Source organism: Sceloporus occidentalis, unplaced genomic scaffold, assembly GCF_023333645.1.
Source record: "Sceloporus occidentalis isolate IW3139 unplaced genomic scaffold, rSceOcc1.0.p SCAF_17, whole genome shotgun sequence".
NCBI classification, from domain to species: domain Eukaryota; kingdom Metazoa; phylum Chordata; class Lepidosauria; order Squamata; family Phrynosomatidae; genus Sceloporus; species Sceloporus occidentalis.
Genome location: NW_028316997.1, coordinates 597,707 through 624,445, shown reverse-complemented (window position 1 = coordinate 624,445; position 26,739 = coordinate 597,707). Strand labels below are relative to the sequence as shown.

Here is a 26,739-nt window from a genome sequence, read left to right as displayed (position 1 = left end):
TTAGGTACAACGATGAAAATAACTTTTCTTTACCAATGCATAATATTCCAATTTCCTACCACCAACCAGCCAGCATTACCACAACACAGAGAACAGAAAACCTGAATTTTTCTAAATTCAATTTATTCATTCTCACAGCATTTGTATTTTAAGTACAGAGTTCACACTGACTGCAATAATATTTTTTGTTATTTAATGCCAGTCCTTTAAGTGGAGTTCACAGTACATATGTATCCTGCTTCTTAATGAATGCTACATTTCCCTGAACCGCTGTGTATGATGTTGGAAAGAAAGCCTACACAGCAATTTCAGTGCATATTATTCCCCTTTAATAACTGGAGAGATATAAACAATAAGGTAGTAGATCATCATAAACTCAGTAGGGTAAAGTATGTATTTCTCACAAATAACAAACCAAACTATATTGCCAAAAAGTATACTTCTTCTATAGATACGTATTGGCTGCTTGGACATCCGTTCTATTCCAACACCTTCTTCACGGGGCACAAAACATGTTCCACTCTATTCTAATAGGCTTGAGGATAATATCAGGACAATTGTTTTTTTTGGGGGGGGGGGATACTTTCATTGCTAATGCTACTTTTTTAAAGGTTTAGCCATTTGCTAATATGGATCCTTCTAAAGTAAATTCTTTAGAACCTTAATCCCATTGAGAACTTGTGGTCAATCCTCAAGAGGAGGTGGACAAACAAAAACCAACAAATTCTGACAAACTCCAAGCATTGATATGCAAGAATGGGCTGCCATCAATCAGGATTTGGCCTAGAAGTTAATTGACAGCATGTCTGGGCTGATTGCAGAGGTCTTGAAAAAGAAGGGCCAACACAGCAAATATTGATTCACATATGGTTGAGTAGTGTAGCTGCTCACCAGTGTAGGCACAAGGAGACCCACGTAGGACCAACAGATGAAAAACTTAGCAGTTTCAAAACGTTGGTATGATACTTTGTTATAATCTCCAGGTCGCAATATGGCAGATATAGGAGAAAATGGAGGAGCAGGAAGTTAAACAAAATCACAATTTATTGCATCAAAAAATATCCATTGCTTACATATACAGTAGTAAAAAACTTGCTCCATAAGGTGGGACGAGAAGTGCTCAGCTCACTCCGAGTAGTGTAGTGTGGACTTTACAGAAACCGGTCAAACCGGAAGCCACGAGACAGGTTCTCACGAGGTTCTCATGCAGAGACGTCCGTTCCTGTTTGGCCAGAAATAGACACTACGCGTTTCACCCTATAGGTGGGCTTTATCAGGTACTCATTGTTCACCTACTTGACTGCAAGTTTATTTTTTTTGCAGCACATTTACTTTTGTAGAGTAGATAATTTATATACTCCTTACAGGGACGGTATCAGACATTTTTTCCCCTGTTCCTGAGTAGAGTTTTTTGGTTAAGACAGCTGCCCATTTATCAATTTTCATTGATAAATAAATATTGGTGACTATATAATATGTGTAATATATAATATTGGTGAAATTCAGTTGCTGAAGCAGGATTTGTATAATTCCCATGTTCCTATATTTGATATCATGAAAGTATGCACCTAAAAACAAAGTATATCTCTGCAATCTTGCTGAGGTTGTTGGTAAAATTCCTTCCGTAGGGTTAAAATTTCTGCCATATAAGTATAAATATTTTGTTACTGCCCAAATTATAGCCAGTGCCTCTTTGTCTATTTGTGAATAATTGCATTCTGTGTAGGTTAATGAATGTGGGGACAATTGGCTGTTCCCGGCCATTAACCATAATGTGGGACACACCTGTTCCTATCGCAAAAGGGGATGCATCACATGCCATTGATAAAGGTTTTGTAAATCATAATGTACTATTATATCTAGACTTGTGCATGTGGATTCATACAAACTTATTTTTTCATGAAAATCACCTGTTTCCTGTGTGAATTCCCGATAAGAAGTATGGGTCACTAACAAAACTGCAGAAAACAAAGTGAAGAAGTTTTGACATTTTGGTAGAATTCGTTATTCGTTGCCATATATAGCCGCCATTACAAGCCGCTTTGGTGCCATTACAAGCTGTTTTGGTGCTCCTTGATGAGGTAAAGTAGGAATGGACTGTTTTTAGGAGGGTACATATCAATGACTGATAGATAGAAGCCCCTGAAATGAAGGTGGGCTCATTAATAGTTATTGCTGTGATTGATGAGTCCAACAACCTGTGGATGGTTTCCTTACTTATGGACCCATAGCGTAAAGGGAGAGCCGTTTTAAAGGGCAGATAAAGAAGAAGCTGCGGGTAAAGTAAAGGGGTGCGAGGGAAAGTGTGTTAGAACGAGAATGCATCCATAGGTTTGTGTGTTAACTTGAATGTCTAAGTGTGTGTGAGCATGAGTGTGTATGTGAGCATGGATATGTAAGCGTTTGTGTGTTAGCATGGATGTGTAAGTGGGGACAAAGATAGATCAGGCAGGCTGCTTGGGGACACTAAGAAGCTGTTTGGTGGCAAAGATGGCACAGACAATCTGTTTGGGAACCCTGACAAGATGTTTGGAGGCAAAGATGACATAAGCCGGCTCTTTGGGGGCAATGACAAACTGTTCGCTGGCAAATATGGCACAGACATGTAGGCAAATATGTCAAAGGTAGTCTGGTTACATAAATGGCAAAAACAGGCTGCTTGAGGGGCAACGATGGCACAAGCAAGCTGTTTTGGGGCAAAGGTGACACTGTGGGACGTGTTGCTTGTAAAGTCAGGGGGCAGGGGCAATATTCATACTGGAGCCCTGTGATTTGTAGTTATGCTCCTGTCAAATTGGCTGAAAAGTATTGTTGAATATTGTATGAATATGAAGGGGCATGCTAAGGTAAAGATATTAAGATAATGGGGAAAGAAATGATGGGTATAGAGATGATGAATGTTATGTTAGGGAGCATGAAAATGGAGGAGGATTATTGTGATACAATATGGGGCGATAATGGTACCGGATGGAAATGATAGTAGGGAAATATGAATATTGTGGTTGGGGCGATAATTATTGTGGTTGAGTATTGGAATAAATTGGGATCTGGGGGGTTCCACGATGTGCTTCCCTCCAAGCTGATCCTCCTTGGTCTGGGGACATGCGACCTGCTTCGGGTCACCCCCCCTTGCTCCATCGGATCTTCCAAGGTAACAGGGAGCACCAATGCCTACCCGTTACCTTCAATAGCCCGCAACTATCCCCGACCAGCAATGCACAATCACGTAACATGTGCGTGTGACCTCATATAACCCAAGATGACCCTTTATGTCCTCAGATACCTAATTTACTGTTTGGACTATATTAGCACCTGGACTTCATTTTCACACTGTCCTTTGTTTGGGTGGCATCCCTGAATTGTTCCTGAGTCTATTTATACACATACCTGACCCGGCTTGTTTTTTGACCCTGATTCCTGTGTCCTGCTTCAGGTTAGCATTTTGGATTTGACTGGTACACTCCTGTTTCCCAGAGTTGCAGCACTTTATTTATTTCTGCATTGCGGGGTCCTCATACCTCCAAGGTACATTACACATACACACATCTTACATATGTTACTTTATTGTGTGAATTCTTTGGTAACAATCATCTGTTCCTTAGCAGGTCTAAAAATCAAGTAAATACAACCTTAGGCAACAACATATGACATATTACACCGTATAAAACTAAATACACCCTTACTGCTTCCATAGTGTTACACTATAAGCAGTTGTGTGAATAAATATGTATATGGACACGTGTATGCGGGTGTATGGATGTACATGTGTGTAGATATGCATATGTAGGTATGTATGTGTATGTGTGTATATATATATATATAATCATGGTTTCTGTTAATATTAGTTAAATCAAGATGCATGGGAGGTGGCCGGGAATGATAAATATTTGGGAAACCTTTTATCTTAGTTTAGATAACACTGATATGCGTGATGAAGGGTGTGTGGAAAAAAGACAGGTTTTCTCATGAAATAGATTGAATCAGGTCAGGAGATCTTTGGGTTTTACTGCCCCATGATTGTAAAGACCCCAGGGTGTGGTGTTGGCCAAAGGGAATAACTTCAAAGGGTAACTACGGCAACCACAGGGTCCTATCAGGGATCTCCCAGTAGACTCAATTGGGACCCTCTAGTATATCAAGGGACAGGTAGTGAAAAAAGGAAAGAGGAGAGAAAGTAAAGAGACAAAGGAACATCACTAACCTGGAGCTCTCAGGGAAGGTAACTATGAACATGCATGTCTGAATATTGTAAATAGGAACTTATATATATGTATTTGTTGTAAGTGTGTCAATTAATGTGGGGATTATTGTTATTGTACTGTTATTTGTATTGTTTTATATTTGGAACGTTCTAGTAAAAGTTTGTATTGTTATATCATAGCCGCATTGTGGATTCTTGGATATCCTGTTGTTGTTTCAAAATATTCTGTTGCATTCTGGAAGAAGCGAAAGTTTTCAGTTCAAACCTTAAAAGTTAGAAGAGATAGAACAGGGATTGTTTAACTTAATAAGCCAGTGGGTGGGTTTATCGGTGCATATTTCATAAGTGTATCCATATACCCATTCACCTGGATAAGTGTAGTTATTGTAGCTAGAAAACACATTAGCCTTCAGGAGATATATCCGAATACATATTGGGATTTCATTGATATGTGTTTGGATGTATCTGTTGTTGGATCAGTTGTAATCTTAAGCACATAACACATTCATAAGTCTTTTAGATGGTATGCTGTAGATAAAGCATTAATCCATCTGATTGATATTTCAATAACACAATTCCCTAGTTCCCTCAAAAGAAAACTTAACAATAGAAATGAATATGCTATGCAGCAGACATGTGCTGCTAATCAAATGCCCATGATTAATTGATCATCAGTAAGTGTGATCACTTAGCAGTTTTGTTTTAGCAGTTTGTTTTGCTGGTCTTGAGCATTCAGGTACATGTTAACACAATGCGAAGTAGGAAAAACAACCGCAATTGTTGCTGCCCATAAACCTGGGGAGGGTTATAAGGCCATTTCCAAACAATTTATAGCTCATCATTCTACAGTGGTTTGCAAAAATCCCAAGAGTTATATCTCAGACTCTACAGGCCTCAGTTAGCATGTTAAATGTTAAAGTTCATAACAGTACAATGTGAAAAAAGCCTGAACAAGTATGGTTTGTTTGGAAGGGTTGCCAGGAGAAAACCCCTCCTCTCTCAAAAGAACATGGCAGCATGGCTTTGCTTTGCAAAGTTGCATCTGAACAAACCATAAGACTTCTGGAATGGTGAGATGTTTGGCCATAATGCACAGTGCCACGTTTATCAAAAACCAAACACAGCATATCAGCAAAAACACCTCATACCAACTGCCAAGCACAGTAGCAGAGGGGTGATTATTTGGACTTGTTTTGAACCTTGCAGTCATTGAGTCGACCATGAACTCCTCTGTATGCAAAATTATTCTAGAGAAAATGATTACTTTAAGTTATTGCTGCTAAAGTTGGTTCTGCAAGCTATTGAATCAAAAGGTGTACTTAGTTTTACGCACATGGCTTCTTCATTTTGGCTTTTTTATTTTTGTTAAATAAATCATGACACTGTATGTAATATATCTAATGTGTTGTTGTTCATCTGAATTTTTAGACCTAATTTTTAGATGATTGCTATTATGTCTTGATATGTAAAACCATAGAATTTAAAAAAGAATTTTGTTTGTTTTCAGTAAAATATATTTAAACACCGGTTAATGTCATACGTAAGATTTTTTTATTTTTTTTTGCATTATACAAACTATATCACTGCTCTCACAGTTGTTCCAAGCCCATTAAATATGTAATGGGCTGCAGTGATACTAGGAACTGGTTTTTTTTTTATTTTAAATTCTACTTTAAAATGCAGGGTTTGTCTCTATTCTAAACAATAAATATGGGGTCAGAACCAACATGTGCAATATGCTAAAAAATGGCATCATGAAATATGAGGCTGGTATTCAATTATTTCCAGCGCTGGTTTTAATTTCCCGTCCATCCCTAGCAGTCAGTGACAGTGACAGTTAGCTTAGCAGCGACTGAGATTGATTGATTGTTTTTGCTCATCTACCATACTGCAAGTTAATTAATATTTTATTTTAGTGCAGAAAATGTACTGTTGAGGTGCATTGCAGAAGCTGTAGTGTACTGTAGTAGTGTATGTATATCAGTTATATACTTATACAGGAACGGCACCAGATATTATTTTCACTATTTATTTTAGTGTTTTTTGACTGGTTACTGAGTAACCACCAAGTGATTATTTTATGACAGGCTATTTTATGTTATTCTTTACCTGGCATTGAAGTGGTTAACGCTGTACTGTCGTTCTCATGGCAGCTGATTGCCGTTTTACTGGGGAACGCAATATGAGCCTGCAGAATCACTCCAGTGGGAGTGATCAAAGGTTTGGGGGCTTGGGGGGGCTGTGCTGGTCTGCCCAGACACCTGGAAAGACATCAACAGCAGTGCCCCCGCAATCACCATGATTTTTTGCATGACTACCAGGTATGTCACAGAACCAATGAGCCCTCTTGGGCATGGCATACCTGGTACCCACGTAGTCTTGAACAAAAGTTTACATACCCTTGCATGTTTGGCATCGTCACAGACACACAAGATAACACACACAGGTTAAAATGGCAATTACATGTTTCCAACACCTGTGGCTTTTTAAATTGTAATTAGTGTCTGTGTTTAAATGAGTTTATTATCTCTTACGTGGATGCACTGAGCAGACTAGATACTGAGCTGTGGGAGAAGAAAAGAACTGTCAAAAGTCCTGTGTAACAAAGTAATGGACCATTATAAAGATGGGTAAGGATATAAAAAGATATCCAAAGCCTTGAAATGTCAGTCAGTACGATTTAATCATTTATTAAGAAGTGGAACATGTTGGGATCTATTCAGTGGCGGAACTACCGGGGTCGCAGGGGTCGCGACTGCGACCGGGCCCCGGCGGCAGGGGGGCCCAAGCCAAGGGGCCGCCCGAAATCTTTTTTCCTTTTTTTTTTTTTTTAAATAAGGCAGGGGTGTCCAACATGCGGCCCGCGGGCCAAATGCGGCCCGCGAGACCTCGAGGTGCGGCCTGCGTAAGATCGGCAGCCAGGGCAAACGATCTTACACGAGCCGCACCTCAAGCCCTGCTACTTACTTGTGGGAGGGTCTTCTGGACTGCACAGAGGAAGCGGAGTTCACGTGACATCCTACTTCCTCTGTGCTTTAGCAGAGAAGGCAGAGGGAGGCCGTGCCCCCTGCTGAAGTCTGTGAGCGGCATCGAGGAGCTGTAGTGCAGGTAAGGGGGTGGGGAGGGTGTTTGAATGAGTGTGTGTGATTGAGGGAATGAATCTGTGAATGAATGATTATATGAATAAATGAGTGTGTGTGTGTGTGTGATAGCATGGATGTGTAAGTGCTGGAACCTAGGCATGATGGGACTGTGATTGCTGTTAGCAATCACACTCCTATCATGCCAAGTCAGCCAGTACATGCTGAAACCTGGCCAGCTGCCCCCCTTGTGTAGTGATGCTGCCAGCAGTATGGGGTCTGCACTTACAGCCACCCTGTACCAGCATGTACTGGCTGACTTGGCATGATAGGAGTGTGATTGCTAACAGCAATCACAGTCCCATAATGCCTAGGTTCCAGCATTTACTGGATGGATGTGTAAGTGCTGGAACCTAGGCATGATGGGACTGTGATTGCTGTTAGCAATCACACTCCTATCATGCCAAGTCAGCCAGTACATGATGAAACCTGGCTAGCTGCCCCCCTTGTGTATTGATGCTGCCAGCAGTATGGGGTCTGCACATCACTTACAGCCACCCTGTACCAGCGTGTATTGGCTGACTTGGCATGATAGGAGTGTGATTGCTAACAGCAATCACAGTCCCATCATGCCTAGGTTCCAGCATTTACTGGATGGATGTGTAAGTGCTGGAACCTAGGCATGATGGCACTGTGACTACTGTTAGCAATCACACTCCTATCATGCCAAGTCAGCCAGTACATGCTGAAACCTAGCTAGCTGCCCCCCTTGTGTAGTGATGCTGCCAGCAGTATGGGGTCTGCACATCACTTACAGCCACCCTGTACCAGCATGTACTGGCTGACTTGGCATGATAGGAGTGTGATTGCTAACAGCAATCACAGAGAGCACAGTCCCATCATGCCTAGGTACCAGCATTTACTGGTTGCCTGGGTATGATAGGAGTGTGATTGCTGTTAGCAATCACACTCCTATCATGCCAAGTCATATTGCTAATTTTGTCCAATTGTGTGTTACCTACTTTTATTAAACGTGAGTTTTTATTATTATTTTTAAAGGTGGGGGTCATTTTCGGTTTTGGCTAAGTGAACCCTGAATGTTTTGGTCCAGAATTTTCATTTTAGTTCATCCCTAGAATAAATCTAGGGAATCCTGAAACTTTCAAGGCCCAGAAATCAGTGAGAGGAAGAGTAAAGGTTTTTGTGTCATTTTACTTTATTTTAATCTGCATATTTTATTAAAGGCCATATTTTTTGTCACAGTGAAAAATGAGTGCGGCCCACGCACGTATACAATTCTGATGAAGTGGCCCACTGCAGAAAAAACTTGGACACCCCTGGATTATGCCCTTTGTACATGCGACCCTTTTTCTTTGATTTTTTTACAGATATGATTCAATATGTAAATTGAATTTGTTGAAAAAAAATTGTTGGGTAAAAATCATGGTTTTTTTAGGGGGGTGAGGGGGTGGGGGGGCCCTTAACAGATTCTCGCACCCGGGCCCTGAGGCGTCTAGTTACGCCCCTGGATCTATTGATACCAAGCAAGGTCTGTTAGACCAAGAAAGCTTTCTGCCACAACTGCCAGAAGAATTGTATATGAAGAAAACCCCACAGGTAACCTAAAGAGAAATAGAGGCTGCTCTGGAAAAGGACCTTATGGTTGTTTCTAGGAGCACACTACTTGGACAAAAATGAGCTGCATGGAGTTGCCAGAAAGAAGCCTTTACTGCACCAATGCCAAAAAAAGCCCGGTTACAATAGGCCCTACAACACCTTGACACACCTCACAGCTTCTGGCACACTGTAATTTGGCGTGGCAAGACCAAAATAGAGCTTTATGGTCACAGCCATTAGCGCTATGTTTGGAGAGGGGTCAACATGACCTATAGCAAAAAGAATACCATCCCCGCTGTGAAGCATGTGGGTGAAAATTGATGGCAAGATAAATGCAGCATGTTATCAGAAAATACTGTCAGTTTGCATTCCAGGTGCACTGAGGGCAATATGGTGGAACTGCAGTGATATAATCTCCCTGATCCTCCAATAGGAGGAGAAGGTGTTAGCACAAGTGCTGTCATTTTGCCCTCTTGAAAATCAGATTATTAAGAATAATCATATAATATACCCAGGGTCAGGATACCAGAAATCGCAGAAAACGTATACACAGCCAAGGTCAAGGTACTAGAAGTCAAGGAAAGTCATATAACATAGCAGGGGTTAGGTTACCAGGATAATCAAAAACTAAACTGCTGGGAAGAGTCAGAAGTATACTGAGAAGCAGGACAAGGGAGCCATAGTACCACTGAGCACCAGCACTATGGTGTTGCAGCTTTAAACAGCCCGGGGGAGGTCCTGGAGCATCATTGGTGTGATTGTGTCCTCCATAGCGATGCTGCCAAGTCGAGGATGCGGTCTGGCTTATAAATATTCATGCTGAGAGCAGTAGCGGCGGCAGCAGTGGGCATAAGAAAATAAACTGGTAGCTCCTCAAAATAAATTGGAGCTAACTAGAAGAACAAGAATGGATCCATCAAAGTGAGGAAGAGCATTGACGCATAGAGCAGGGCATAGGCCAGGACTGAATTTCCCCAATATTATAGAAATTAAGAAAGGTTCTCCAGAGTAAGGACAGTGAAAGAGGAACAGCAACAGCAATAGAAGTAAGGCACTTGGCCCGGTCAAACACTGGCAGATGCAGCCCCTTGGAGCAGGACTGAATTTTCTCATTATATATTATAAATATTATAATGATAATTTATGCATGAAAAATAATATATGATATAGAAAAATAACAAAAAAAATAACTTGTCCACAAATTAGAGGTTTGGCTTGTAGCATAAATGGACACTTGTCTTAACTACTCAGGAACATGTTTTAAGTAATAAACAACTGAAAGACCACGGAAGGCCAGTAGAACGCCTAGTTTTGTCACCAATATTTATCAATGAAGATAAAGAATTATATATGATAAGATAGAAAGATACAAAAACATTTTGTGTTTTGCCCCCAAATAAATTAGCCTCTGCTAAGCTGTTACAGTTTCAAACTCTAATCAGTTTGCAACAGCTGCTACTGACAAGTTAAAATCACATCAGCACACCTATATATCTAATGCTTGTTCCTTGCCCTTGCAAATTCTTATTGGCCAGAGTCAGTGACGTACCTAAAGGTGTACCCCAGGTGGCACTCAACAGGGGGGTGCCCAGTGATGGTGCAGGGTGGAGGGTTGACACAGGATACCAGAGTAAAAGAAGAAAGTAAAAACTCCTACAGGTTGTTGGACCCATTCATCACAGCCATAACATAAATGAGATAAACTCTTGTTTTTTTATGTTACTTCTACCGTCATTGATATGTACCCTCCTATACACAGTCCATCTCCACTTTACCTCACCAGGAAGTGCCAAAACGGCTTGTAATAGCATCAAAATGGCTTATTATGGCAGCGGCTATATGTGATGACACATGAACGGATCCTAATGAAATTTCAGCACTTTTGCAATTCATTTTAAGCAGTTGTGTCGAGGATCACCCTCGTTTTCCAAGATTTGTTTGAATGCAGGCAATTTTCGTTAAAAAACAAGTTCGTACGAATCCAAATGTACAAGTGTAATATTTTTTCTAATGACCAAAAAGTCATCTACTGAGTCTTAGTGGAATTTTGCGGACAGTTCAATATAGTACCATATTTTATTGCTCTTCTAAAAATGCAATATTAAAAAAGGAATGTCAGGTATCCCTTGTCCATCATAGTTATGGGTACTTAGATTATTATAGTGCTTTTACATGCATTTATTTCTACTGAAGGCAGCATGTCACACAAAAAGGTAAAAAAGAGTAACCTTAGCATTAAAGGCTGAAGAGCAATTATGATTCTTTGAAGCTTTTGACAGTTTCATTCTATAATGCTGTCTGGCCAGACATGCTACTTTTGTAATTTAAAATGTAAAATGGAACAGAGTGAGAAAAAAGTGAACATTATGTACATAGTGGGGGGGGTTTTATCACATAACGTGAACAGATTTTTTTACTGAAGCTAAAGTTATTCACTAAACTTATAGCTTGAAGGAGAGTTTGCAAGAGAGTTACAGTTTCAACTGCTTTGGTTTGTTATGCATTATGATGAGTTGCTCCAAAAAGCTCTAAAAGGGCTAAGTTGCCTCTGCGCAATACAGTATATTTTTAACTTGTCTCATTCTTCTTGTCTACAACAATATCCCACTGTCTCTGAGATTTGCTGGTATAGATGCTTGCATCTATAGGGTTTGCATATGTAACTCAGTTGATCTATAGGTCTCCATGTTGTTGTCATTTAATCTATGCACACAATGCAGGGTTTGCATGTGTTACTCAGTTGACCTCTTTGTTTAAGAGCCAGTCCTACCTTATGAAATTAAGATATTTGCATATTTTGATCTATAAATGTTCGAGGTGTGTGCGAGGGCGCCACGGCAGCAGGGGCGCTATGCGGCCGTCCCATCACCAACGCCAGGTCCGAGGCGGCAGGGAGAGGAGGAGAGAAAGGGGCACCGACTGGTCAAACATGAAAACGTTTTAAGCAACCACTCAGCCCCCTTTGTCTCCTCAGCTCTCTACCACTGCCCTGACTGTGGTGGTGGGAGCTTGAGGAGCTTCATGATGAATCAGTGAAGCTGCACACACCACGCCAGGACAGAGAGACTGAGGCCTCGTGCTCCCACCACAGGACTTCCCTAGGGTATGTGAACTGCAAGGGGGGAGGGGTTAGATAGTAAGAAGGGGGTAGATAGTAAGGAGGGGGTAAATAGTAAGAAGGGGGAGAGAGGGGGTACATAGTAAGAAGGGGAGAGGGATAGATAGTAAGAAGGGGGAGATAGTAAGAAGGAGGGAGAGGGGTTAGATAGTAAGAAGGGGGAGAGGGGGTAGATAGTAAGAAGGGGATAGATAGTGAAAAGGGGAGGAGATCGTGAGAAAGGGAGGCTGTAAGAATCTTGAAAGAAAGAGTGAGAATGAGTAAGAGAATTAATGTGTGGATGAATTGTGTGAAAGCGTGAGATAATAAATTAATTAATGCCTGTATGAATTGTGTTAATAAGGAAGATAATGAGTGAATTAATGTGTGGATAAATTGCATAAATGAGTGAGAGTATAAATTAATGTGTGGCTAAATTGTGTGAATAAGAGAGCATTAATACATTTATGTGTGGATGAATTGTGTGAATGAATTAGAGAACTAATGTGTGGATGAATGGTGAGAATGCATTAATGAATATGTGTAAATGATTTGTGTGAATGAGGGAGAGAATGAATAATTGTGTGAGGTAATTGTGTAAATGACAGATTGAATGAGTGTTTTGTGTGTATGATAGATGTATAAGTAATTTGGGGAAAGGCAAAGATGGCACAAGCAGGGTGTTTGAGCTTTGGAGACCAAGATGATACAGGCAGGGTGTTTATGGGACAAAGATGGCACAGGCAGGGTGTTTATGGGACAAAGATGGCACAAGCAGAGTGTTTATGGGACAAATATTGCACAAGCAGGGTGTTTGAGCTTTGGGAACCAAGATGGCACGGGCAGGGTGTTTATGGGACAAAGATGGCGCAAGCAGGGTGTTTATGGGACAAATATGGCTCACGCTGGGCTGTTTGGGGACAAAGATGGCTCATGCTGGGCTGTAATTTGTGCGTGTAATCTGGGTGGTGGTCAAGTTCTATGTGGACCCAAGGGCTGGCTTTGGGGTGTGCAACCTGTGACCTATGCCTGTAATTTAATTTTTTTTAATCTATACCTTTAATGCTGAGTTTTTATGTGAAATACAATTGATCTATACCTGCAAAGCCGGATTTGTGTGTTATTCTGTTGATCTATATCTGCAATGCTATGTTTCCACACATTATTTATGTATACCTGCAAATACAGGGTTTGTAGATTTTATTTAGTTGATCTATACCTGCAGTGCTGTTTCCATGTGTTGTTTATGTGATCTATACCTTCAGTGCTGAGTTTGCATGTGATCCCCAGTTGATCTATACCTGCAAAGCTGGGTTTGTGTGTTAATCTGTTGAACTATATCTGCAATGCTATACACGCAAGTGTTGTTTACATGTATTGTTTATTTGATCTATACCTGAACTACAGGGAGGAAGGAAAAGAGAGTTGTTTTTTTTTTTACATATATGTATGTATGTACATGTTTACGTTTTGCAGACTATTTAGCTTTTTTTCCCTTAGGAACACTACAAGTTTATTTTAGGTAGTTGTTTCTAGCATCAGACACACATTGTACCTATGCAGAAGTATCACTGATCAATATAAGTACTTTAAACGTATATCTACAATTGTTATATTATTTGCTATAAACGTTTGCATACAGATCTAAAACGTAATCTTGTTTGCTTAAATAGACAACACTTAGCATGTAGTAGTTGTACTCTACAAAGCCACCATATGTTATTCAGACTCCAATTAAGTGACTGGACTGCCAGGAAAATCCAGCTTTTACCATATCTTTTTTTATGATTTTTACCATGTGTTTTAACCCCTTGATGACGATTGACATGTCTGGCACGACATGGGGATAACTGGGTTTAGAAAATGATTAAAGATCGCTTTCTTCCCCCAAATGGTGTTGCTGTAAAGCCTCAATATTGAGGCATTCAGCAACACCTAAAACTGCTGCAGAGGCCCCATATGATCGCTCCCTGTCTGCTTTAAAAGAGCTTAGGAGGCAATCAACGACCTTCTAAGCTCAAAGGGTGTTGCAGAAATGCCTTGATATCGAGACATTAAGCTTCACCAAAAACCTATCCGAGGATGCACTATAGCGAGAGACATGTTGCCTCTCGCAAGATGGCAACGGGCATGGCAAAAAAGTTCCCACGTACTTCATTCAAACATGCAAGTCAATGATGATTCATAAGCTGGGCTCCAGCTGGTAAAATATTTAAAAAAATGTAAAAAAAAAATAAGCAAAAGAATATTTAAAAAAATAAACAAAAATGTGGTAATTCATTTTCCATCAGGGAAACCAACCAGTTCCAACAGTCCAAAAGAAAAGTTTATTTTTATGAGCAAGTCCTAATATTAGCACTGTAACTTCCTGAAAGTACTTGCATGGAAAGAGTTAAAATACTAGCATTTTAAATACTCATGGGTTGTCTAGTTGGTTTAATGGGGTGAATTTAACTGGTCGGGTCCCAAATAGGACATGGACATAGACTGATCCAATGTCAAAATTCCAAGAAAATGTGCACCTCCCATATGAGGCCTTTTAGCCCCCAAACAACCCAACAAATGTATAAAGAGTGGCATCACTGTGTTTACAGAATGTTGCTGAACACATATTGGGGTGTTGTTTGCCAGTAACACATACCAGGAATGCATATCTACAGTACAATATGTGTGAAAAACACAAAATAAATTACTACCACAAAGTTTGACAAATGGTGGTAGTAGAATTAACCCATTAAACGTACTAGCATTTGAAATACCCTCAAATAGGACATGGGTGCCGTATGATCAGCTTTTGAAAAAAAAATTGAAATAGCTCTATGCTACTCATAATTACTGCCCTTCAACTTGCAAAAGAGCAGCACAAAAACATAAAAACTGATTATTTGAGTTAAAGATTTAAAAATCATAGAAATACATTAAGCATAAATATTAGTTATAATAGTTTAAAAAAAAAAAAACTATAGTAAAATAGGGGGGAAATGGCAGTTGTGCCTAGAATTTATTCTACACTGTAGGTGCCACAGCTGACTACAGGAATACCATGCGTACATATTTTATATATGTCCAAGAGGGCCACATACTGTACATCCATTACATATTCATACATTTATTCATATTACTGGTTTAAGGGGTTTGGAGATAGTGTTTTTTAAATATTTTTTTTATTTGTAGTGGTAAAGCTAAGAGATGTTGGGGAGCTTTTTAAAAAAAAAATATTTTCCTTCTTTTTTTTGCATTATTCCCAATGCAATATGAATCAGGGTGCCTTTGGGGATCCCAATGATGCCAATTATGTCATGGAGACATCACTGGGCTCAAAATAAACTTTATTTAGTTCATTTATATTTCATTTCTTCCTTATTTTTATTTTTTTGGGAAGCAGGAGAGATATGTTTCTCTCTCTCCTTCCCTGATGTGACCTTTTGGTGGGTGTCAGCATTGACACCTACCAGAAGGGAATGCCCAATCACGTGATCAATAGACAGCCTGAAGTGAGGACATACTAGTACATCATAAGGCATCTTAGCACAGTTTTTATGTTTTAGTGTACAGATCTATAAAATGTAGTATTTGAGAAAAGTGACATAAATTTTGAAGACACACAGAATATATGCTATTATTGCTGGGATTGATTCATTTCACTCAGAAGATGATTAGTGTGGAAATACTTTAAAGTTTATTGTCAGAAAATTATGATGGTTTATGGAACACTTTAGGAGAATTTTCTGTTTCCAAAAATGCAGTCGCTGCTTGTTGCATAGCTTTAAGACTTAACTTGCAAACTAAGTTTAGATATTGGTGCTTGTTTTTCACCCCCCCCATAATAATTATGTATTTCATTCCACCTAATCTAAATTTAGTGCTGAATTTAGCACTTTTGTAAGTAAATGAAGATTTATAATTACCAGAGCTGTTGAATGCCCAAACAATTGTAATGTATCACTTTCATAATTGCCAGGGACAGTTAACTGACATAACAATAGACACAAAAGCAGACAATGATAGGTTGTTATTATTTGCTAAAGTTTGTTTGCTTAACATACTAGAAATCTTAATTAATGTTTTGTCCAAATGGAAAAGCATGTCTACCCTTGCTCCTGTCTAAAACCAACTCCAACCTCTTTACAAGATCTATTGTTTCTTCCATGGCCTCTATGCAAACCTTAGCCTGTTTCTGACTGTACGATCTGCACCTACTTCTATCTGTACTTAACAGTAGTGTTACCTTTGTTGTTGGCAAAAGGACCTAGAAAGATCCATGGATCATAAAAGTCCATATGCCACAAAGGTCAACCTGTAAGCTCAGACAATGAAGTGTGGTGATTGGAGCATTTCTCTTCTCTAAGCCATTGTGCATTATGCTAGCCATAACAAACATATATCAAACACTTTAAAAGACAGAGCTAAAAAACTATTAAATAACAACACATAAAATGGAATCAATTAAATTACATTTTATTTAGCATGACAAATCACCATTTTAAATGTGAGTGACAGCCACATACCCTCTATTCTCATGACACCAGGGGCACATCTTGAGTACAGAGAGTTTGAGTCTATAAAATGCATACCTTTCCTTTGTATCATTCATATCCCTGAAGTGTTACATTTTATCATTATCACAAATTGTCAATATTTAGTTTATGTTACTGTGCATACAGTCTACAGTATCATAGGGTTTTAATGAGTGACTGATGAGCATATCAGTAGTTTACATTTATATAACAATTAAACACATACAACAAAAACAGTGCACATTTTACACCAGATTCCTAATCTTAAACTGGTGTTTGTTGTGGGACTAATTTTTGTTATCAAAATGTACAAATAAAAATGGGGTCCTTCTATTATGAAGTCATGGGTCACTAGGACAACTTATTTCTTTGGGAGATTCTTTTGAACAAAACCGTGAAATAAAAAAAACGCGGTATAAGTATCTTCATGTGAAGTTATGTTTGGCACTTCTATTAGGCAGGATTTCATAACTTATGCAAATGGTTCTTTACTAACTTATGCATGTATGCAAAGGGGGCATGGATTCCATTCGCAAGCGCTGAGGATTGTCAATGAACAATCAAGTGTTAAATGTTATACCTTTTTCTCACTATATTTACATCTATATCTATAACACAAAAAAGAAAGTATAATTTTCTAAATATATATCACTTTCTTAGTATATATATTGAAGTCAGCCACGTTATAATTTAATTAATTATTGCCCACTTACATGCACTAAATTCATGGTCATCCAATAAAACATGTGGGTTTTTTTGCTGAAAGGAACATAACAGTGAATCAAATGCAATCATTTTCTGTTTCTTAAAAGTGTCAAGGTTAACAATATAAGTCGGCTGACTGCAAAACCAATAGAATTAGTTGGCAACTGAAAAGGCGCATACAACTGTGCAGACAGACTAGAAATTGGGACGTAAGGCTTTTTAATTAGGGAGCTGGACTGCACCTGATTACAGCTCATAGGTAAATGTAGCACATGCTGATTATCTAGAGTATGATTAAAAGGATATGTTAACTGGTGATTGACAGTTTACTTTTTTTGCATACCTCAAACAAAAGTGTTCTTTTGCTTTTGCTAGAAAGAAGTCTATATCAGCATTCCTTAAAAACATGCTTATTTTGCAGAGAAATCAAGCAGTGCTTAATATTTGGTTTCCAAATATAAACATGTACAAATATTACAAACTTAGAAATTTCAGTAGTAAAAGGGTAAAAAACCAAATCGCTTAACACCATGTCACACATACCTCCACACATCCTGCTGGCAGAGAAACCCCTATGGAATTATTACATCACAATACCACAGTGTATGGTTAAATTTTCTCAGAATGGATACAGAGAAAAAAAACAGCTAACCCCAGAAAAATACTACTCTTTTGGGTTAGGCTTTGCCTTTTTTACATACATCCACACATTGGTTGTATAAATATTAATCACCATAACTAGTAAAGAAGTTTCTAAGTACATCCAAATTTGAGAATAACTGTCCCTATAGAATTTTCTTATATTATTATTTAGACAAATAACTAACAATAAATCACATTTGTTTCTCCTCATAAAAAAATCTACCCACATTGCATCAGAGAAGGCATTGGAGGGTGTTAACTGAATGGGATATGTATATATATATATATATATATATATATATATATATATATATATATATATGTGTGTGTGTGTATGAGCATGGCGGAATGAGAAAAGTATATGAAAAAACCCTACCGAGAATGCCTGGATACTTACTTGGTGTTTCCAGTGCATTACTCAGTTCAAGGAGAACCCACCATGACCCTGTCAATGTCAATGGGATTAAAGGGCTAGCATCCAGGAAGCATGCTCAGCAGCTTTGGGTCTTTCTCACAGAAGTACTCCGCAAGCACATGGCGGCTCCGGAAATTTGTTTTTATTATCAAAAAATTTAAACATGACTATCACATTAACAACTCTTGCACCAGGGACAAGAACCAAGTTATACCAACCAATGTCTCCAATTATTTTTGTATAACACATATACACATTCTCTCCTGTTTATACAATATGCAAAACAAAAATAGCACATTTAAAGCAATTATGGTTTATATGTACTATATATTATTTTTCTGACATAACACTAGAATTTGACTAACCAACCAAAATCCATTATGGTTTGGTTTTCAGAAAACCAGCCCAGGCCAGAGGTAGCAAAACTGGTTTAGTTATCCAAAAGTAGTAAAATCTATAAAATCTTTAAATATGGTTGGGTTTCTTTCTCTCGGTTCTTTTTTTTTCTTCTCCAACAGATTACATGTCTATGCTTTTCTGATTTGTTAAAGTGCCTAGTTTTCCTAAGTATAAGCACTTGTCAACCAAATCTCTTATTACTCAATGTTCAGATAGTATAATTCCTGCAATAAAGCAACAACTGGAACATTTCAGAAGCAATAAGGATAGCTCTAGGATCCATTTAACCACAGTGCTTAAAAGCCAGTAAAAAAACATTTAAACTCAAAAAATGGACAGAAATTGGGAACAAATAAATAACTAAGAGGGACAAGGACAGGCGACAGCTCATGTTGACTTGGAAAGACAGTCTGTTCCTGTACCAGCAAAACGAAAAGTATTTTAGTAATTTATGCCATGTATTGATTCTACCACTGTAGAACTACATACTAATTAAATATACAATATTTACATAAACATTGGATGACATAATGAAAAAAAGAAAACATTACATTTTGTCTGTTCGTGATTTTTCACATGTAATCATCAAAATTCTAGAATTTTAATTCTTGCATTCATTTCCATACATCATTTTTTCAATTCTGATTACATTTACATTTTAATGGTATGGGAATGCATGTACTAGAATGGTATTAAAAGTATCACATCAGGGACGAGAGGATTTAATAGCAGATTTTATTTTCATGCATTGCCAAAGCCTCACAATGTGGAATGATGTACGTACATAGCATGGAGTCCAGTATCTGTGGTTATTACATATGACCTACACAGTTTGTTAAGGATCGACCATAGTGGCTCTTTACTGCAATAACATAATACTAAGCATGTCCCATATGTTTCGTAACATACCACCCACCGGTTCACTTTATACTGTCTGCAGCGTATTTGGTTATTGAGATAGCAGGAGGCAGTAAATAAATGCAACGCCAGAAGACTTCTTACAGCAGCTTTGTGACAGAACACTGTGTGTGCAAATACATATAATAAATACTATAAACACCTAATATAGATATTGCCAAACAGTAATGGATTGAGGGACATTTATGCTATTCTTTACATTTAATAAACTATTAAGTAAAATGAAAAATATAGTTTTTACTTAAGTTGACACTTTTTATTGGGCTCACATAGAAAAAGATGATAACTTAATTTATAAGATTTTGTGACCTCAGATTATGTAAATGTACAGAGAAATGTTTTTCCATAACTCTGAAATTATCAAGGTCAGATTTGGGGCCAACACAACTGTAGTTCATATTTCACAAAAGTCAATCGAAAGCATAAACCTTAACAAGAACACTCTACAGCACATTGTAATATTCCTTCAGTTGGTTAACTCATGGAAATATCCCCATCATGTTGGCACCGGAGCTGTGTTTCTATTGTTATCAATGGTAAAGCAGTTTAGGTAATCTCAGAAATGGTTATACCATCAGGTTTTGACTAGGGTAAAAACACAGCTGTTTGTTGACAGTCTAGAAAATGCCAGGAAGCATACTAATCAGTAAAACATTACTGGAACATGTGATTTCTATAAAACTGAATAGAGTAATATTGGTAAACATGTAAATATAATAAAACAGATATAGTAGACCATGTCATTTAGACAACACACAACTTAGAAATTTGGGCAATTAACTAACAGTTATTTTATCCTTATATGGTATATGTGTTTTTTATGAGTTTTAAAGGTCTATTTATGGTTTATGTTCTGTGTTTCTTTTGACTGTTTATAGTTTATTTACTATGCGCATTCAAATCATGGTGGTGTCCTTCTTCTTTTCAGATACAGGTTTGTACATGTAACACTTGAAGGACACAGAGTTCTTAAATGAACACCGATATGTACATGCGATGTACAGAGAACACAGCATTTGTCCTGTTTTCCCAGCCCCAACTACTTGGTTTGCAGGAGTTGCATTTAGTCAAAACATCTACTGCTTTCCACTGTGCATGCACTCCATATTCACCTTCAGCCATACCCAACACAGGCTAGTGGGTCTAATGAAGCCAATTGTGTGTACATGATGTTGATATCAATGGGAGTGCTTTCCTGTTAGTTATTGTTTGCTTCAATCAGCCAAAAGGGTGCAAATCTGGAGTCAGGTAAGTGTTTTTTTCTTTTCTTTTAGGGAAATAATGCATGCTAAAGTACTTACAAAGTACTTTAATATACATTCATTATCAGTGCGACTGCATGGAGAACTGCAGTGTCCCTTTAACTTCACCATACTCAGTGTACTCATGGCATCATACAGAAGCTGTATTAGTTTTAAACAATGAGAAGTAGGTTAGTTGCAGTAAGACAAAAATATCATTTCACAGAATAAACATACCTTTTTGTAGGAAACCCATACGTCAACCTTTTCAGTGGATAGTTGATGGTTTAAGATGACATTTAACTGAAACTTTTTTAATAAAACCCATTGTTGAATTAAAAATTAAGCAGGCAAGAAACACAATGCCATTCCAAATTGAGATGACCTTGTACAAAACACTGAAAAAGAGCCTACTTAAAATTAAAAAAGGTTTAACATGTTGCACTTGTATGAAGTCAGGTGGCACCCACACTGGCAAGCCAACATACCAGTAGCATAGTTTGCAAAGCTTTCCAAAGAAGTCAGAAAGAAAGAAATATGAGTGCAAAAAGTAATAGTATTCCCAATTACACGTGAAGTGCATGGATTATCTATCTCAGTATGGCAAAGTTAATGATTAAGGATAAGTAGATCTACCGTGACACAGATATCATATTTATGTAAGCTCTTGACAAAGCATATATGTGCGAAACATGTTAAGCATCATCTGTCTCTTTATGTTAGCCTGTCTGGCTGGCTATCTCTATATTTTACTTGCTGGATTTATTCTTTTTTGCTTTTATGGGACCCAAATAAGTTATTTTTTATTCACATTCTATGTTTGAATTTTAACTCATTGGGATTGCTGGTGTTCACTTTACTATTTATATCCGAATAACGTCTGGCTTCAAGGTGTTCAAGTTGGGGGTATAAAAGTCATTGTTCATGCCTGGGAAGTCTCTAATCTCTCTCTCCCTATATATAAAATATGTTCAGTTGTATTAAATTAATATTATTTAGTTTGTGGCAAAACACACATGTGTGAAAAAAACCCATAAATGTTATATTCAAACAGCCAGAATAACAACAGTTAATGTTATCAATAATGTGTAAATTATAAGGTTAAAAGATGTTATTTTTGCAAACACATGAAGACCAGTTATTTTCTTTCCAAAATCATATACCCAAATACTTATTCATTTTAGCTAAAGCATCACACACTGTGTTTAAATCACTCCGGAGGTCTTGTACAACATTTTCAATACTCCTAGTATTTTGAAGTATTTCCACGCTTTCTGTGTATGGGTTGAAGTGTACAGAGAATGGACGGTTGATTGATTTGGCAAACTCCCTAGAAAAAAAATAAAGGGGGGGGGGCAGAATACCATTAAAAAAAATCAGATCAGTATATTAGGTGTTCTGTATAGTTTATACAATAACTAAAAGTACCTCATTTTTTCCTTGGCTTCATCAAAGCTTTCCGATACAAAGTAAGAATCCTGAAAGGTAGTGATAAGACATTCTTGCATGCAAGTTGTCTTTGGATCAAACGTTTTCACAGTAGCTTTGTCAGACAAGGCGTGCTGAAAAAAAGGAAATACACTTGTATAGAAAATACATGTATTAACAATGAGCTCAAAAGAAGTACAAATCTGGAAGTTAGATGTTTTGGAAGTTTGATAAGGTTTTAAAAGATGTAAGATTATATTTAGATATGTCATCTCAAACATTTAACTTTTAACAAAAAAAAGTATTGATTTTTCTTAGTCTTTATCATATATATATATATATATATATATATATATATATATATATATTTGTATTATTATTTTTTCTTTATAAATATATAAAGTGTCGCGCAAAAAGAAAAAAAAAACAAAAAAAAACACCACAATTTAAAGATATAAAATTCACCAAAGTTGTGACACACACAGTGTATAATCCACCAGAAATATAATTGAAAACAATACTTATATCCTCAATTAAGTGGAATTGGCATCCAACCGTTTTCAAATGGAGGCTTGTTGACATATGAAAATCAAAAACAAATAATAATCATAGTGCTTTCTATATTATATCAGTGAAAGACTTCCCCCCCAGGATAATATTGCACTCACGTAAGGTTGAGCAAAACAGCTTGCTCAAACTAGACAAGCGTTGTGGGATTTCTCTCCCAAGTTGTATCTCCTCCGTTGTTTACGTTTGAACCGTTTTCTGATCCATACAAATAGCGAAATGCAGATGGGGAGACAGGATATGTATTGCAAAAAGATTTATTTGCAGCAATAAAGTGCAATGTGCTCTTGAATTAAAGTCTCAAAGTATCGGAGTCCTCTTTGTAGCTCCAACCGGCGAGAAACAGCTCCCGGGTATAACGTCAAACACCTAAACGCGTTTCGCCCTATCAGCAGGCTTCTTCAGTAGTGTGATGTTGCTCCAACTCCACCTCCCTTAAATAACTGATTCCATTTAAATTGTGTCCATTCCTGCAGCTCGTTAAGATGTATCACAGGTGTAGCCAAGTCCATATCACAGACTCTTAAGTGAAACAACAATTAGAAAGTAGTTTGTTCCAAAAAAGACACGGGAATCCGATATCAAGTACATCATATATAATATAAATATAAATATTAAAGACATAGTCATATTAATTCATATATAATGATTTTAGAAGACTGGTTTTAAAAGAGTTTAAATAAAATGTGTTCAAAGAGCATAGAGTTAAATCTAAAGTGCATATTAAATACTATCATACAGATAACAATTGTATAGCAGATAGAGTATTTCAGATTAATTTAGAGTATTATAAATATTTTAAATAATTTCAAATAATCTTAAAATGCACAAATAGATACCCATCATTGTTGCCACCAATAAAAATATATAGAAAAGTAGATAAAAACATTTTATTAACACTTTAAAAAAATATATAAAAGTATATTAAATTAAAAATAATTAGTTTTATTAAATATAATGCTAATATTAATATTTATGATGTTTAAAAATCCTAAATCAACTTAAAAAATTAAACAAATCAAAATCCTGATTCAAACCTTTTGGGGCTAGGGTTTTAAGGTTATAGACCCATTGCATTTCTATCCGGCCTATTTTCTTCTCATAATCACCCCCTCTCCAGTCCCTTCTAACTATATGAATCCCCATAAAGGTTAAGAATTTTGGATCACTACCATGGAACTCTCTAAAGTGTGACGGTACGGAGTGATTATCTTTTCCTGTTTTAATCGCCCTAACATGCTCGTCCAATCTCTTATGTAATGGACGAATAGTTCTTCCTATATATTGTAGATTGCAGGGGCACTGTAATAGATAGATGACTCCTTTTGTATGGCATGTTATCATGTGTTTAATATCATATTCTTTTCCAGTAATGTTAGATTTAAAACTACTGACTGCACCATTGCTTCTAGTACCGGTACTTTTGCCGGTTGAACAGTGGCCACATCTAAAAAAGCCTTTTTTATCATTTAAAAAATGTTGATTGTCTTTGTTGTTTTTATTCTCTGCCCGTGTGTAACTAGATGTTAATTCGCAACCTAGATTGGGTGCACCTCTAAAGGTTACTTTAGGTTTTTCTGGGAGTAGTTGTCGTAAATCCTCATCTTTTAATAAAAGGGGCCAATGTCGTCTAATTATTCTTTTAAGGTCCTGATGACATTTGTCATAATTCAAGACTAGAGGTATATCCTCCCTATTGTTCGCCTGTCCTGTTCTTGGTTGCAATAGGTCCTTTTGTTCTATTTTGAATATCTCTTCCAGAGTTTTTTCTAATAAATCGTTTGGGTAACCTTTTTGTAAAAAATCACTTTTTATTTTATTGGCCTGCTCTTGAAAGACTTCCTCATCTGTACAATTGCGTCTAACTCTGGTAAATTCTCCTTTTGGGATACCGGTTAACCAGGGACTGTAGTGTCCACTGTTGTATAACACATAACTATTTACATCCACTTTTTTAAAGTGCGTTTTAGTGTAGAGTTGTAGATTATGGATATAGATTGAAAGGTCTAAAAAAGAGATTTCAGAGGAGCTATATTCGGTAGTAAGGTTAATCCCCCAATCGTTATTGTTGAGGTGAGTCAAAAATAAATTTAGGTCCTCAGTTGTCCCTGACCAGATAAAAAACATATCGTCTATGTAGCGGCGATAGGCAATCAGGTTTGTCTTCCAGTTATGTGGTGAAAAAACAAAATGTTCTTCCCAAAAAGCCATAAATAAATTTGCATAACTGGGGGCAAAGCGAGTGCCCATCGCCGTCCCACGTTGTTGCAAAAAGAAAACTTCTTCAAATATAAAATAATTGTTATGAAGTATCCATTTTATTGCTGAAATTATGAATTCTCCCTGAATTTTTGGAATAGATGTTTCCAAATTCAAGAAAAATTCCACTGCCTCACACCCTTTATTATGGTCAATATTCGTATATAGAGAAGATACATCACAAGTGACCAATAAATAATTGTCTTTCCATTCTATCTCCCTTAATAAATTCAATAAACTCATGGTGTCTTTCAAATAGGACTTTGTTTTTATCACCGTGGGTTGTAAGCATATGTCTATATATTTGGATAAATTTGCAGAAAGTGAGCCTATTCCAGACACTATTGGTCGACCAGGGGGATTTATTAAATCTTTATGTATTTTGGGTAATACATAAAAAGTTGGAATACGAGGATATGTTACATTTAAAAAATGATATTCTTTATTCGTTAAGATACCTTGCATTTTTCCTTGGTCCAAGATATGAGTTAAGCTTTTTTTCATTTCGATAGTGGGGTTCTTATTAAGTCTCTTATAAACCGAGTTGTCATTTAGCTGTTTGTAACATTCAGCAACATATTTTTCTTTATCTAGTAATACCAAACCCCCTCCTTTGTCGGCCGGTTTAATCACTAATTCTCTATTTAGTCTAAGATTTTTTAGCGCAAGGGTTTCACCTGGAGTTAAATTGTTAGTGGAATAATGATATTTCTTTTTAGATAAATTCTCAATCTCCTCCATAACCGACTTTTCAAATATGTCTATCGCTGATGATTTATAGTACACTGGATAAAAAGTAGATTTCTTAGTTAATGTTGTATGTTTAATTTCTTCATAAATTGGTGTATTCAGGTGTACTATGGGATTGTTCAAGAAGTATTTTTTTAAGGTTAAACGTCTTGAGAATTTCTGTATGTCTATATAAGCATTGAAGGGGTTAAATCTCCTATTTGGGGCAAACTTCAGACCTCTGTTCAAAAGTCTGATCTCATCTTGTGAGAGGACATATGTGGATAGGTTAAATAAACCTATTGGTTCCACAGGCGTCCTCTTTTTCCTTCTCCATAACTTCTTCCCCCCACGGCACCCTCGTCCTCTGGTGTTCTCCCCCTTTTTGAGAGTGGTGTCGGGGTGGTATTCCACCATTGGCCTCTTTCTGGTGCAACTCCTAAAAAAGGAACGAAGTTGTCTCCGGTATCTTTTTTACTTTTACCAAATGTCATCAGGACCTTAAAAGAATAATTAGACGACATTGGCCCCTTTTATTAAAAGATGAGGATTTACGACAACTACTCCCAGAAAAACCTAAAGTAACCTTTAGAGGTGCACCCAATCTAGGTTGCGAATTAACATCTAGTTACACACGGGCAGAGAATAAAAACAACAAAGACAATCAACATTTTTTAAATGATAAAAAAGGCTTTTTTAGATGTGGCCACTGTACAACCTGCAAAAGTACCGGTACTAGAAGCAATGGTGCAGTCAGTAGTTTTAAATCTAACATTACTGGAAAAGAATATGATATTAAACACATGATAACATGCCATACAAAAGGAGTCATCTATCTATTACAGTGCCCCTGCAATCTACAATATATAGGAAGAACTATTCGTCCATTACATAAGAGATTGGACGAGCATGTTAGGGCGATTA

At 37.3% G+C, this 26,739-nt stretch overlaps 1 protein-coding gene across 1 annotated transcript in view; it reads right to left on the bottom strand.

The window, feature by feature from the left end:
* Positions 1-21,987: 21,987 nt before the first annotated feature.
* LOC149302724 (tryptophan 5-hydroxylase 2-like) overlaps positions 21,988-26,739 on the bottom strand; it is a 69,817-nt gene continuing 65,065 nt past the window's right edge. Inside the window, exons 10-11 of the mRNA XM_089482029.1 lie at positions 22,261-22,394; positions 21,988-22,162 (exon numbers count right to left, since the gene is read on the bottom strand). Coding sequence (XP_089338155.1) covers positions 21,988-22,162; positions 22,261-22,394 — 309 coding nt within the window. The remainder of the gene's footprint in view (positions 22,163-22,260; positions 22,395-26,739) is intronic.